This window comes from Ictalurus furcatus, chromosome 5 (genome assembly GCF_023375685.1).
Source record: "Ictalurus furcatus strain D&B chromosome 5, Billie_1.0, whole genome shotgun sequence".
Lineage (NCBI taxonomy): Eukaryota > Metazoa > Chordata > Actinopteri > Siluriformes > Ictaluridae > Ictalurus > Ictalurus furcatus.
The window spans coordinates 27,204,400-27,219,262 of NC_071259.1; the positions used below are offsets into that span (position 1 = coordinate 27,204,400).

Here is a 14,863-nt window from a genome sequence, read left to right on the forward strand (position 1 = left end):
ATTGTTAAACACGTTTCTAACTTCAATAGCATTTGAAGGGAATGACTTACAGTCATATAACCAACTGTAAAGTGTTCAGCTATTCTGCAGTGAAATTCATATCGAATTTACATGTGATTTAATAGCTTATTTTAATAAATATCAAAAATCTAAAAGGTGTGCGTCATACCTGACATTTAGATGAACACTTTACAGTTGGACGTGACTGTACATCATTCCCTTCAAATGCTATTGAGCTTTAAATTATGGTATATTTTGTGTATGAGCCCATGCAGTAGTGAAATACATGGTAATATTTTTATATATGATTTAATAGTTTATTTTGTTACATATCAAGGCCCTTAACCCTCTCTGCTCCAAGGGCGCCGTATCATGACTGACCCTGCGCTCTGACCCCAGCTTCCTAACATGCTGGGGTATGTGAAGAAAAGAATTTCACTGTGCTGTAATGTATATGTGATCAATAAAGACTCATTATCATCATCATTATCTCAGACATCAAGCTGTATTTGAAATGAGACGAAGGTTCTAAGGTTCATGTAAACCTGGTTTGGTTTCAGAAACGCTGGGACCAGTTACCAGGTACCTGGAATCGTCTGTGCTAACACTCTGTCTGTAACGCAGCCATTTTGTTTGTTTCTGGGACTTTTTGCCTTCAGTCTTGTTTTTCCTTTTAGTGCGGTATTGTTCAGGTACGGATGCCACAGCTAAAATGAAAATGACGCACTGACAAACAGCTCGCTTTTTCCAGATACGTCTGATCTCTTAAAACGAGTCGAGCCATTTAATAGAGCTGAGCTTTACAGTCGGGTCGGTTCGTACATAATTCCTGGATCTTAAATAGCCTTAAATTCAAGCTGGCGTCTCTGGCACATGGAGCTGTTTGGTGCTAATCTGCTTTGCTTTTCTTTTACAGGCAAGATGTGGATTTTCTAGCACTAACTCAGCAAGGCCAGCGTTTAATCCAGCTGCTTCGTGGGCCACCAGAGCTGTAAGAGTAACATCAATGAATTAATGAAGAAACATTAATTAAAAAAACAGTCTTATGTATGTACTGAGTGCACGTTCATGCCTGAGTTAAAACGAACATATTTTTCTTTAATTATTATAGATGTTAATAACTGTGCTTATAAAGCCTATTAGAATTAATGTCAGGATTAGGCAAAGTATGTCTGACATTATTTGTTAATACAATGTGAAATGCATTTATTATTTTATTATTTCAGTGGACGGATGTTGCACATGGACACATACAAAGAAGAGGACTTTACTTGACCGTTGCCCTTGCAGAAGAAAACGCACTTCAGTCCAAGTAAATCAGTGCATGGTTTTTAATCCCCATCACATATCTCAAAATCACTGAAACCTGCAAATAAACCTGAAAAATTATATATATATATATATAATATATATAAATATAAAGAATAAAGTATGCACAGTTTTTGTTACTCATATGCAGTAGGTCTATGCACATGTATTTCTGCATGGAAAATTTTAGTACAGAACACATACTACACTGTATGGCCAAAAGTTTATGGACACCTGACCAACACACTCGTGTGCTTTTTGAACATCCAATTCCAGAGTTAGTCTCAGTGCGGTGTTATAATAAGCTCCACTCTTCTGGGAAGGCTTTCCACTAGTTTTTGGAGCATAGCTGTGGGGATTTGTGCTCACTCAGCCACAAGAGCATTAGTGAGGTCAGGTACTGATGAGGGCCTGGCGAGGAGGCCTGGGGTGCAGTCGGCGTTCTGGTTCATTGCAAAGGTGTTCAGTGGGGATTGAGATCAGGGCTCTGTGCCTAACACTCGAATTCATCCACTCCAAACTTGGCAAACCATGGGTGTGTCTCAATCAGCTCCTTGGTTCAGTAGTCAGGGCACTGATAAGGAAGTCGGACATTTTAAGGGCTGTTTCAATCGCAAAATCCTTCCAGTGCACTGGAACGTTTGCTCACTAAAAAAATCCCACAATGCACCTCAACTTCGTCTACAAATGTATTGTTGTTGCTGTAAAATGTTTTTCACGTTAGTGAATTTTTAGCTTTATTTGACGTTCTATATGCAGTTTGTTTGACTCTAGCGACTTTTAAGTGTTTAATGATTTTTAAAAATCCACTAGCTAGCCTACGATCTTGCTTGAAGTACCATGACAGAAACGTGTGCGATTAAGCTAACAGATCTATATATCATATAATGTCAGAAAGATATCGGTCCTGCCTGTTGTTGATAAATGCCAGTGGTGACGTTTTACTACGTGACTACATTGTCATGTCGTTGAAAATCGAGTCATCGGTGCCCCAATGTGTTGTGAGCCAGGGTCTTTACCAGTGCCTGAACCTGTATTGTACATGATATACTGATTCACCACCTAGGGAGCTGATTGAGACACGCCACCTGTCTTCATGGAGCTCGCTTTGTGCATAGAGACATTGTCATGCTGGAACATGTTTGAGTCTCTTAGTTCCAGTGAAGGAAAATCTTTGTTACAGCATACAAAGACATTCTAGACAATTGTGTGCTCCCAACTTTGTGGCAACAGTTTGGGGAAGAACCAACATTTGGGTATGATGGTCAGGTGTCCACATACTTTTGACCATACAGTGTATATGAAATAGATCTATGCACATGTGTTTCTGCATGGGACCAAGTACTACACGGGCGATGAAGCACACAGAAATGGAAATGCAGCAGATACCTCCGAGTTAAATGTTAAATCGCCCACTCTGTCATGTTTTGTGGTGTTTTTTTCCCCCCTCACTCTGTGTTTCTTGGCAGGGATCTGACAGAAGCCATCTATGAGAAGCTGGCTGATGAGACGCTGGATGCGTTGGCAGAATATTTTGAGGATCTCGCCAATGAGAGCTTTTCTGATGTGCAAGATTATGACGTGGTGTTTTCTGTGAGTGAATAAAAATATATGTACAATACTGTGCATAAGTCTTAGGCACCTGATTTTGTTTAACTTTGTTACATATTTTTATTTTATGACTTCTACATTATCGAGTCAGTACTAAAAACATTCGTTTTCCAGCAAAAATGAAATGTTACAGAAAATTTTTTGTATGTCAGTAAAGAAAGCAGCATATTAAGTGGTAAGAGATACTTTTCAGACAAAAACACAGTGAAGGCTGCTGGATTTTGCTGCTTTGCTCTACAGCATTTCTTTGCATGTGCCTACGACTTTTGCACAGTACTTTGTGTATTGATAGAAATAAGGAAAAGCTTCTGTCCTTCAGTGCATGATTATGGGTGCAGTTTATCTAAATGTCCACATGATGCCGCTGTTGATCTACAAACCCAAGTCTAATGATCCAGGGTGAGTGTATTGGCCACTGTTTTGCTAAACAGCATTTTTTTTGTTTTCTCTCTCTTCTTATCTTGATCACACTTTTCATACATGAAAGGAAGTACAGCTTCAGTGTGTACTTCCTTTGGGACTTGCTCATGGGCAGTGTCACTTCTAGATCTCCGGCTACAAGCTCACGACTGGCTGCCTCTATCAGTCATAATACACTTTTCTGAGATTTTTATTTTTTTTTACTCATTTATTTTTTAAATAATCAATTCTCTGATTTGAAGCAGACGAGCCGTTGTTAAAATTTTGTATTGAATATTTAAAACTGTAAAATGTAAAAAATAATAATAATTATAATTTTCAATTGAAATTTTGTTAAATTTTTGTAGCCATTAAATAAAAATGTAATTGAGTTGTTTTGAGACAACACAAATATATATCATGAAATATATTGTATATGTTAGAAATGTCTTCTAGTATTGTGATATGATATTTTGGCCATATCGTCCATCCCTTACCCTGACACTTACAGTTCGTTCATAAGAACTAATCCATATTTTGCAGTTTTGTGCATTTTATATGTACCAAAGCTGCACAGTATGGATAAAATATGAATTTGCCGCACATTAAAAACCCCTTAGGTAATCCTTGAATGCCCTGGAATATTTAAATTGGCATTTGAGTGGCGTCATGTGAAGACTGTGATGCAGAAACTTGGTTTGAGTTCGTTCAGGCTGATCCCAGCACAGAACACACGTTTGCATTCTGCAGTTTTTTCATGTATAGGTTCATGTTCATGGTGGTGTTGGTTGTCCAGACCGCTGTTCTTCTCTACTCGCTATCGATTCTTGATCCAGGTCAGTCAGAGCTGCTTAGCAGATGTTGTGTTAAACCAGGTCAGATTCCAGTGCATCTGAGGAGAAACACAACTTTTCTGACCCGGTCACAGGCCGATGAGATGAGATGTGATGATGCAGGCCATAAATGGGACAGTGCTGGTTATTGACTGGATTTAAATAAATAAATAAATAAATAAACAAATAAATAAATGTTTTGTTTGTCAGTCACACACACACTAATTTATTCTGTTTGTTCAGCATCCTTTTTTTTTTTAAAGATCAAATGTGACATCCCAAGTGTGAGAATTAGAAATAGTTTATAGATTAATCACAATGAAGTGGGTTGAGCAGGGTTGCCAGATTAGTTTGCATCCTCCAGTATTTGCTGTTTTTAATTACTTTGATTTGACAAGCCCGGCTTTGGGCTGGTGATTGTGATCTGTTTGTTAAAATTTCAAGCAGGTTTTCTGCTAGGAAGACATCCGGCAGGACATTACCTGATCTGTGTTGCCTACTTTTTTTCTTTCTTTCTTTCTTTCTTTCTGGTACCAACTGATCTGTACTAATGCATGTTTTTGGCAGTGCTGGATTAGAGTTATATGCAATTTACTAGTAATTAATTAACTGTTAAAGTTTCTTTTTAAATTAAATTTCTTAATTTCTTAAAACTCTTAATTAAAAAGCAAAGAAAACGAATCTAATTGTGTGCATTGACCCCAAAACCAAGGGCTTTTAAAGGAAGAAAATCTGGGATTTGTCCTAAAGATGAATTTTCCACATTGTTGCATCTCTACTTTGTCTTTAATAAAGATTCTGTTGTCTGTTGAGTTTACATGCATTTTATGGATACTGAATTTTAGAACAAAGCTTTAAAAATTGCATACAGCCCTTTTCCATATTTTCTCATGGAAGTGGAGGTTTTTTGTGTGTGCGAGGGTGTGCGAGTGATGTTTGTATTAAACTATTCCGAGGTAATCATGTCTCTTGCAGGATTTATGAAGGGACAGCGTTAGATTAACGCCGAGTGCAGCATGTCAGATTTTGTAGTAGATGCAACTCAACAGAGTACCAAAGTACAGATCTTATTTTCTGTTGCTGGCTACAGTTGAGGTCATACGTTTAACATTTTGCAGATTCTGCAAGGCATGTGTAATCATTTAAAAAACATAATATACAAGCACACAGAAAAAATTGTCCACATGCACAATAATAAATGAATTTACACAAATGAACAAGTTCAAAAGTTTACATACACTCGATTCTTAATACTTTGTTGTTACCTGGATGATCAACAACTGTTTTTATGTCTCGTGACAGTTGTTCACGAGTCCCTTGTTTGTCCTCAGCAGTTAAACTGCCCACTGTTCTTCAGAAAAATCCTCCAGGTCCTGCACATTCTTTACTTTTCCAGCATTTTCTGCATATTTCACCCTTTTCCAACACGACTATATGATATTGAGATCCATCTTTTCACACCGAGGACAACTGAGGGACTCGTGCAAGACTATTACAAAACCTGCAAACCTTCGCTGATGCTCAAGAAAGCAACACAATACATTAAATGTGTAAACGTTTGAGCTGGATGTTCAGTGTAAATTTTTATTGACCTAGTACTGACATGGATGTGAGTGTCTCCATGACTGAAAAAACTAGGCTGTGTTGCCAAATTTGAGCAAGATTATAAAGTGAAACAGACCAGGAGCTGAACCTTGAGGGACGCCTTGCGTGTCAGGGACAGAGTAAGATTTATTCCACCCAGTAGTACTGAGACCTGCCAGGGAGATATGAAGCAAGCCAAACAAGCTGTGAGAATGGGTGTACTTTTAAGACACTCTTGCTTGCACCTTGGTTTATTGCAGTGGCTGGTGGAAGTGTGATGTGTGCGGGGCGTACTGACAGGTTGATTGGTCGTTCACACCCTCTGTCCTCCCAACTCCTCTTCCAGATAAATATCAGAGAGGGAGTCTCCTGTCGGCTCCCCTGCGGAGGAGGGAGATTCTGCTCTCACCCAACCCCCGCCCCCCCATGTCACAGTCAACACACATTGCTGTTCTCTATATAGCGCATAAATGTTCCATGTGATATGAAGGCAGTTACATCCTGTATTGCTGCATGTTGTGTCGCCTGTAATAGGAAGACTTAATAATGCTGTCGGTTTTTAAATCACACGATCCGACAGCTGCTGTCTGAGCTGTAGCATGTTCCCATTTCAGCAGCTCTCTCTCACTCTTTCTTCGTCCAAACGGCAGCAGGAGAACAAGTTGGAGCATAAGCACCTCTTCCACACATACACCTTTTGCTTTTCCTGGCTGTTGCATGGCACTAACTGGAGATGACTCACTCTGTAATCAGTCATTCCTGAAATTCGATCACCTCAAGGCTGTGAAGAGGAATAAGTCTTCCTCCTTTTCCCAACGAAAGCTCTCTTAATCAACTCTCTCCACAGGTATGTAATGGAAACGTGTTCATCAGGGATCCATAACATAAGTCAAGCCACAAGATCGGCCAGCGCTCGGAGAGATGGCCTGAAGGCACATATTAGCAATGATGTTAATGAGAAGAAATGTAATAGATGCTCAAAATAGTTTATCTTCTTGTATTGTGTTTTGTACAGGGAAATTTAAGAAATGAGCAGTACTGTAAGAGGGAAGTTTGTTTTCTTGGTCCAAATTAGGGGTGTAACATGGTGTTATCTGTGTCCTGTATCTGTTTAATGCTCTACGTAACCATATCTGTATCTGTATTAGGGATTTAAACTTAAAGTGGGATTGGACTAAAACCTTTTTTTGTTTTGTTTCATTATTAAATACGCAAATGCTCTCATCAGCACATCTGACTCGGTGTTAGCATACGGACCTGAAATATTCCTTGGAAGTAATGTGTTTCCTGAAGTAACCCTTATCTTCATCATCTTTCTGCTCTCCACAGAGTGGTGTCCTGACTGTGAAAGTAGGAGGTGGCCATGGCACTTACGTCATCAATAAACAAAAACCCAACAGACAGATTTGGCTCTCCTCTCCTACAAGGCAAGCATCTCTGCTTTTTATTTTCTGTGCAGCCTGTTTCTGAAAAGAATTTTGAAAATGTATCCAGAAACGATCTACAGCATTATATTACTGTGCTCCATGTTTCTATAATAACAACTAACCCAGGGACTTGACTAACACTAAAGCGTGTCATTAAAAATGTGTAATTATTGATATGGTGAAGGTTTCTGAATGAGATTGTTTAGGAATTTTTGGAAGGAGTTTCCAGTGTCAGTACTTTCTAACACTTAGAGGTAAAGTCGCAATTTTTCAGACATCGGGAAATTCCTCAGGTTGGACAGTTTTCTCAGTAACATGGCAAGCTGCAATTTTTTTTCATATTAACTCCAGGTGATAACAGGACCTAACTTGTTTCGTGGATATTCCACAACGTTAAATGTAACTGTAAAACAGAACAAATTTGTCATTTGCAAATAAATAATTGTTAGTGTTGACGAATTGCGGTGGTATAAGAGGAATAAAACACTTCGGAACATGCTGTTATTGGAACATGTGGTAATGTTAACTCTGCTTCATGTCAGGCCACGTTACCCCATCCAGTTGATGATTATTTTCCCATAGTAAACCTTTGGGAAACATTATTCTGCCAAGCCATATATTGGCATATCCTGTCTTTTACTGATGATTCTATATTGTTGTTTTGTTTTGTTTAGTTTTTTTGCAGCGTTCCGAAACGTTACGATTGGACAGGAGAACGCTGGGTGTACCCCCACGACGGCATGGCCTTGCACGATCTTCTCTCTAAAGAGTTTTCAGCCATCTTTCAGTCAAATATAGACCTGTCACATCTCCTCCATTCCTGAGAAGGACTAGAGAATGAGGAAAGCACCAGAAACATGTCTTGCCATTCAGGAACAGAAGTATACGAGCACAAATGGATTCCTCATTGCTCTTCTTGGGAACCAGAAATATTGTTGACTCATATACTACTATATCTTCTGAAGATTTACATTTACATTTACATTTATTCATTTAGCAGACGCTTTTATCCAAAGCGACTTACAAATGAGAAAATACGAGCAAAAATGAGAAAATACAAGCAAAGGCTTGTATTACAAATACAAGGCTTTTAAGTCAACGGCGGTATAGTAGAGATCTGATCATAGTTAGACTGCAGGCAGTTGAGTGGAGACTAGAGAGAGGAAGAGGGAGGGGATAATTTGTTAAAAAAAGCTGTAGGAAAGCTGAGTCTGAGATGCTCGGTTGGTGTTTGTTCAGTACGTAGTGTGGTATATTTACGTATGGTAATTAAAGGTCTGCAATTATAGAATCAGCCCATCATTCAGCAAATAAATTCAAGGTGTGTGCTAGTCAATATGTACCTATGTTACACTTGAAGCTGTGAGTCATCATCAACTTTGAAATGTTTTTTTTTACCTTCAGTTTTTCTTTGTTTGCACAGTATGTTGTTGATGAATATCTGTTCATGATAAATAAATGATATATGAATTCCTGTAATATGTTATTTTATCACCTAATATGCTGTTGGTCCTTTATGTGCTGCCAAAACAGCTCCAGTCCACTGAGGCATTGACTCTACAAGACCTCTGAAGGTACCCTGTGGTATCTGGCACCAAGACGTCCGCAGCAGATCCTTCAAGTCCTGTAATATGTGAGGCGGAGCTGCTCTCGGATCTAATTTATTTATTTTTTGTACCAGCACATCAGAGCGCTGCCCTGAACTTCACATTCCCTCCACTTGCTTGTCTTTTTCCCCATAGTGCATTATGGTGCCATCACTTCCCCAGGTAAATGCCGCACACGTTCCTGATGTAAAAGAAACCAGGACTCATTGGACCAAGCATCCTTCACTGGTGTTCTGCATCTATGAGCCTTTGGTGTCCAGCACCCTGCTACCTTCAGTTTGTGGTTTGCTCCTCCACAGACCACTGTCAGTAGATACTCACCACTGCTGACCGGGAGCGGTCATCTGGCCATAATGATTTGGCCCTTGTCACTCAGGTCAGAGTACAGAGAGCTTTTACTGTTTCTTTGTAACATAACAAGCTGCATTTTTTTTTGTCTTATTAACTTTAAAGTCCCCGTGAAATGCCTTGAAACACATAGCATTATTCAGTGTTTTGACACAATTCCCATTGAAACAGGAAGCCAGGGTGGGACATATCAAGTGGCCCCTCCCCTTTTTTAAATAGCCTATAGCATTTAGCTTACCTCACAACTAGGAAACCTACAACTGTTGGGGGTGGGACACTTCAGATTCTAGAGAGAAAATCTAATGAGAAACTGAAGTGCAGAATGAATTGTTGATCCGTATTGGTGGAAACTCTACATTTTGAATGCACGTATCTTCCAAATGCGAATTTTGTCATTGTTTTGGAGCGCACTAGCTTATAGATAACCTTAAGGCTAAGATATTCATACTAAAAGCCACAAAACTTCATTTTTGTGAGGGAATGACTACTTATAACTGTTATAACCTAAGTGACAACAGGAACTAGATTGCTTTCTAAACATTCTATGATTTTAAATATAACTATAAACAAAAGCATGATGTGTTCTTTACTTAAAAAAAGTAGCACACCCCAAAGTGTTTCAGTCATTGCATAATAGTTAGTACTGTGTTCAGCTAATAACAATATGGACCTTACATTTTATGTCTGATTGTTGTTTCTTTATTCATAGTCCAGTATACTTCCTCACCTACAGGGAAGACTCTTCTCTCATGCAATAGAAATCCAAATATGCAAATCTGTCATGGCACTTGTAGCACAAGGCCAGAAATAGCACAGGTTTCCATGGGAACAGTTTGTATCCTTGTCAGTCAATCTGACACCCAACTCACCCCCCACCACTCCCCGCCCCCCAGTGAAAACTGCCACTAACGTTGAAAACTGGCATGAAAAGATTAGCTGGATCACACATTGATTCTTATTTTGTTTCTAGTATCTGTTCATGTTGGGCCACAATTAACAGAATTATTGAGCTAGGTCTGCAAATACCTTCTTTATATCTGATTTCTAAAAATAGCTTTGTCATTTATACAGATTAGGGCACACGGCGGCTTAGTGGTTTCACGTTCACCTCACACCTCCAGGGTTGGGGGTTCGATTCCCACCACGGCCCTGTGTGTGCAGAGTTTGCATGTTCTCCCCATGCTGCAGGGTTTTCCTCCGTATACTCCTCCCCCAGTCCAAAGACATGCATGGTAGGCTGATTAGCATGTCTAAAGTGTCCGTAGTGTATGAATGTGTGTGTGGATGTGTATGTGATTGTGCCCTGCGATGATTGGCACCCCGTCCAGGGTGTACCCCGCCTTGTGCCCAATGCTTCCTGGGATAGGCTCCAGGTTCCCAGTGGCCCAGTAGGATATGCGGTATAGAAAATGGATGGATGTATACAGAATTCAACAAGAAAGAGGGCATTTAGTGCAGCAACAACAAATAAAAAAATACATAAAAAACTTGCTTCAGTATCAAGTTAATAGTTGTAAACGCTCGGTTTGTAGAAGGCCTCATCGGTTAAACTTTTTATCTTCTCAGTGTAGACCCACACTGCACCACACCCCACTTACTGTTTTTTTCAAAGGTTGCTTGTGTGCGTCATCTTTGTAGCTTATGAATCGTTGACATTATTTTGTTTTAAAGCTACTACTGTAGATCAGCCAGGGGTCAGCGGAATGGCCATGGCTCATCTGATGGCCGATGAAATCAGCCTACTCCTTGTTTGCTGATAATGTATTGATCTTTCCGTGTGATGAGCCCTACAAGATTATCCTTCAGATAAGATTGCAAGGAGAAATACGAGAGCAAAACTTTTGTGGTGCCTTTCAAGGCGAATACCCCGGAGTCTGTCATAGATGAGAAATGAATTTCTTCAAATTCCAAGCAAATGGATGCAGTTTGTCTTCATTCCTGCTCCAGCACTGCCATCATCTAAGATTAAATCAGATCCTGTTGATATTCTCTCTGATTGATGTTTTCACTGAATTTATACTTTGACGTTTGTAAAAATGCATGCAATAATGCAGCACTGTAAATTGCCTAGTTTGTGCGCTCTTGTGAGTGATGAAGTGTTTCAAGGGTGTAGGAGTCCTGGAAATTTCAACTAATCTAAAAAACTGCCGTTTATCTCAAATTATACATTATTTGTTTTTTAGAGTATAAATAAACTATTTAATATTGAAGATGCAGGTGGTGAGCTGGGGGGTCTTAAATAGCACCCCAAGTGGCCAGTTCTTGCCAATTTACACAGAGCTTTAAAGAGACTATAGATCAGGGGTGTCCAATCTTATCCAGAAAGGTTTTCATTCCAACCGAGCAGACGCCACACCTGAGTCTATTGAAAGCCCAGCTCGACTGATTAAACAGGTGGAATCACATGTGGCTCGTGCCTGATTGGAATGAAAACTTACACCCACCCCGGCTTTTTGCGGATTGGATTGGACACCCCTGCTATTGATGAACATACTGTTTTTATGATGGTAGCTCATCCATCCATCCATTTTCTGAACCACTTATCCTACACAGGGTCACGGTAGAGCCTGGAGCGTATCCTAGGGAACACAAGGTGGGGGACACCCTGGATGGGGTGCCAACCCATCACAGGACACATTCACACACAGATTCACACACTACGGACAATTTTGAGATGCCAGTCAGCCTAAACATCCCATGTCTTTGGACTCAGGGAAGAAACCAGAGTACCCTGAGGAAACTTCAAAGGACGGGGAGAACATAAGCAAACTCAACGCACACAGGGCGGAGGTGGGAACACCTAACCCCGAAGGTGCGAGGCAAAAGTGCTAACCACTAAGCCAGTGGTTTTCAAAGTGGGGGCCGCGACTCCCTTGGGGGCTGCCAGGGGGGCCTCAACAATTTGGTGTGCCCATCCCTCCCACTAATATGTTTTCAATTTCTCACTCTCAGACAACCACACACACACACACACACACACACACACACACACAATCAATTCCTAATGTAATGCAATGTAAAGATGTAACATGTAATTATTAATAAAAAGGGGGATATTTTCCAAAGTCTGTATTTTTAATGTGTTTTAAAGACATCTTGCAAAAGGGGGGCCTTGGTCAAATGTTTATGTCATTTGGGGGGCCTTGCCCTGGAAAAGTTTGGGAACCCCTGCACTAAGCCACCGTGCGCAGTAGGGTAGCTCATGTATTAGCACTGTTTATCTTTACTCTTCTACACCTGTATATTTTAATGATTTATAATCCCACTATCTGGTGTTATCCAGAAAAGGATGTGTTCCCTTTTGAGTTTGGTTCCTCTCAAGGTTCCATCTGCTATGTTTCCATGTCACAGTTGCCCCTGGCTTATTTATGATGGATCTAAATCTAGCCGGATTTATGGATGTCCATTGTTAAAAATGCTATACAAAGACAATTGAATTGAATTAAATACATGACCACATCTTCATCTAACTGCTTCAAAAGGCAAAATATTTAGAATAGCAAAGATAGTCTATAGCTTTTAAATGTAATGTTTGAAATGAAATTCTAGACATGGTGTATTTTAGTGCCATGTTTAGTAACATCAGCCGACTAGTTTCTTAGGTGTAGCCGGTTTCCAAGATGGCTGCCTGCATAATAATACAGTATACAGTTACACTGCGAAATATGTTCATTTTATAAATTACTGCAAGTTAGCGTGTCATAAAACACATCAGCAAATCCGTGTGGCGATATTTGCGAAGGCTGATATTTCCTGAAAAGGTGTTTCGGGTGTGACAGACCTCCATTACATGTTAGCTACATTAGCCTCAAAACTCCAGTGGAATATAGTAGAGGTTGTATATCAAACATGTCGAAGCTGATGGACGAGATTGGCTGTAAGCTGAAAAATTTGTAAATTTGATATTTTTGCCTACCTCCTTTTGTGAAGTGTGAAGAGATCCATTACCTTAATACACCTGTGTCTGTGCGTGGAGCGACAGTGTGTGGCGGATGTTAAAAAAGAGCCCAGAAGTGGTTATTGGTGATATAAATGGGTCCTCTGGCACACAGCTCTAAAAAGTAATGGAGATTCATAGAGCTGTCGTGCCTTTCTGAGGTATTTTACTCCTGGGATTTTGCCTTGCTTTCCAAAATGAAACAGAGGTGACTCCTGTATCAGAGTAAACACACACACACACACACACACACACACACACACACACACACACACAGGACTGTACATGAAGGGTACGCGTGTTACACATACTATACATGTACCTTCATTTACCTTACTGTAGGTCTGCATATAAACACATACAGTTTGTGAATAACAGTGACCCTCTCTTAACTTTATTTATAATTATTACCTATTATTGCCCTCTTGTGATTTTGTAAAATTATTATTATTATTTGTTATAATCTAGATGATATTAAAGGGGGAACGGTGGCTTGGTGGTTAGCATATATGCTTCGCACCCCCAGGGTTCAGTGTTCGAATCCCGCTTACCCCTTGGTGTGCGTGGAGTTGCTTGTTCTTCCCGTGCTTCGGGGATTTCCTCCAGGTACTCCGGTTTCCTCCCCCAGTCCAAAGACATGCATTGTAGGCTGATTTGAATTTCCAAATTGTTCATAGTGTGTGAATGTGTGTGATTGTGCCCTACGATGAGTTAGCACCCCCTTCCAGATTGTCCTCCGCCTTGTGCCCCGAGTCCCCTGGGATAGACTCCAGGCTCCCCGTGACCCTGTGTAGGATAAGCAGTATGCAAAATGGATGGATGGACGGATGATTTGAAGAATGGGTAAAAAGTGGAAGGGTGTGTATATTTAAGAAAACAAACTGTAAACTGTAGCACAGGGACTGCTCTAATACCCAAATGGTAGTCAGCGGTAGTCCTATGGTGATGAATGGGACAGAAAAATTATTTCAGTCAGTAATTGTTTAACTACAAAGCATACCTGATAAGAATAAGTTAGGTGTCCTTAATAAAGTGAATGTAATTTAAACACCAAGGATATTATATAACTATAGCTATTAGTCATATATACTGTATGTTGTGCAGTTTAACTCTATTATGTAAGTGATTATAGATTTTGAATAGAAGACCATGATGAGTGTTTGTATACATGATCTGTTTTGAGGACTGGTTTTATAGAGTGCTCATTTATGTAGGTCTTGGTTAATGTAAATAAAACTCTTCAGTGGCTAGTCCCCGGATGGTTGTGAGGCACGTGATGAGAAGTGGAGTTAATGTTACCCCACTGAAGTTGATTATTTTCCAGTAACAGCACATTCTGAAGTGTTTTATTCTTCTTATACCACAGCAATTTCCCAACATTAAGGAATGGCGCCTCAGACTTTTTTTTTTATTTTTTTATCCATTTATAGTTACATTTAATATTGTAGAAAATCTGTCAAAACAAGTTGGTTTGTGTTATCACATTAATCAAGCTTGGCATACAGTTTAGCTCGGACATTGATTAAAATAATTCTGGACGTTTATTAACAGGTTTCTAAGATGTTAACTGAAGCCTGGGGTCCATTACATAATGCAGATTTCAATCAATTAATACTTGTGTTAACTTCCTTCATACCACAGCGCTGTTGAATTCTCTAATCTGATCAATCTGATCAAATCAATGTTCCTCATTTTCTATAACAACAGCTCTGACCGTTTCTGATAGGTGATAACAAGAACTAAATTGCTTTGCAGATTTTCCTCAACATTAAATGTAACTATAAAAGGGTTTTAAAACATATTCTTTAA

General features: G+C 39.6%; 1 protein-coding gene across 1 annotated transcript; it reads left to right on the plus strand.

Annotated features, from left to right (window-relative positions):
• Positions 1–853: 853 nt before the first annotated feature.
• LOC128608280 (frataxin, mitochondrial-like) lies at positions 854–8,956 on the plus strand (the record flags this gene model as incomplete). Its single annotated transcript, XM_053625914.1, has 4 exons — positions 854–991; positions 1,227–1,312; positions 2,778–2,901; positions 7,065–8,956. Coding segments are annotated over 4 exons (489 nt in total), but the record flags the coding sequence as incomplete, so codon positions are not given.
• Positions 8,957–14,863: the final 5,907 nt, after the last annotated feature.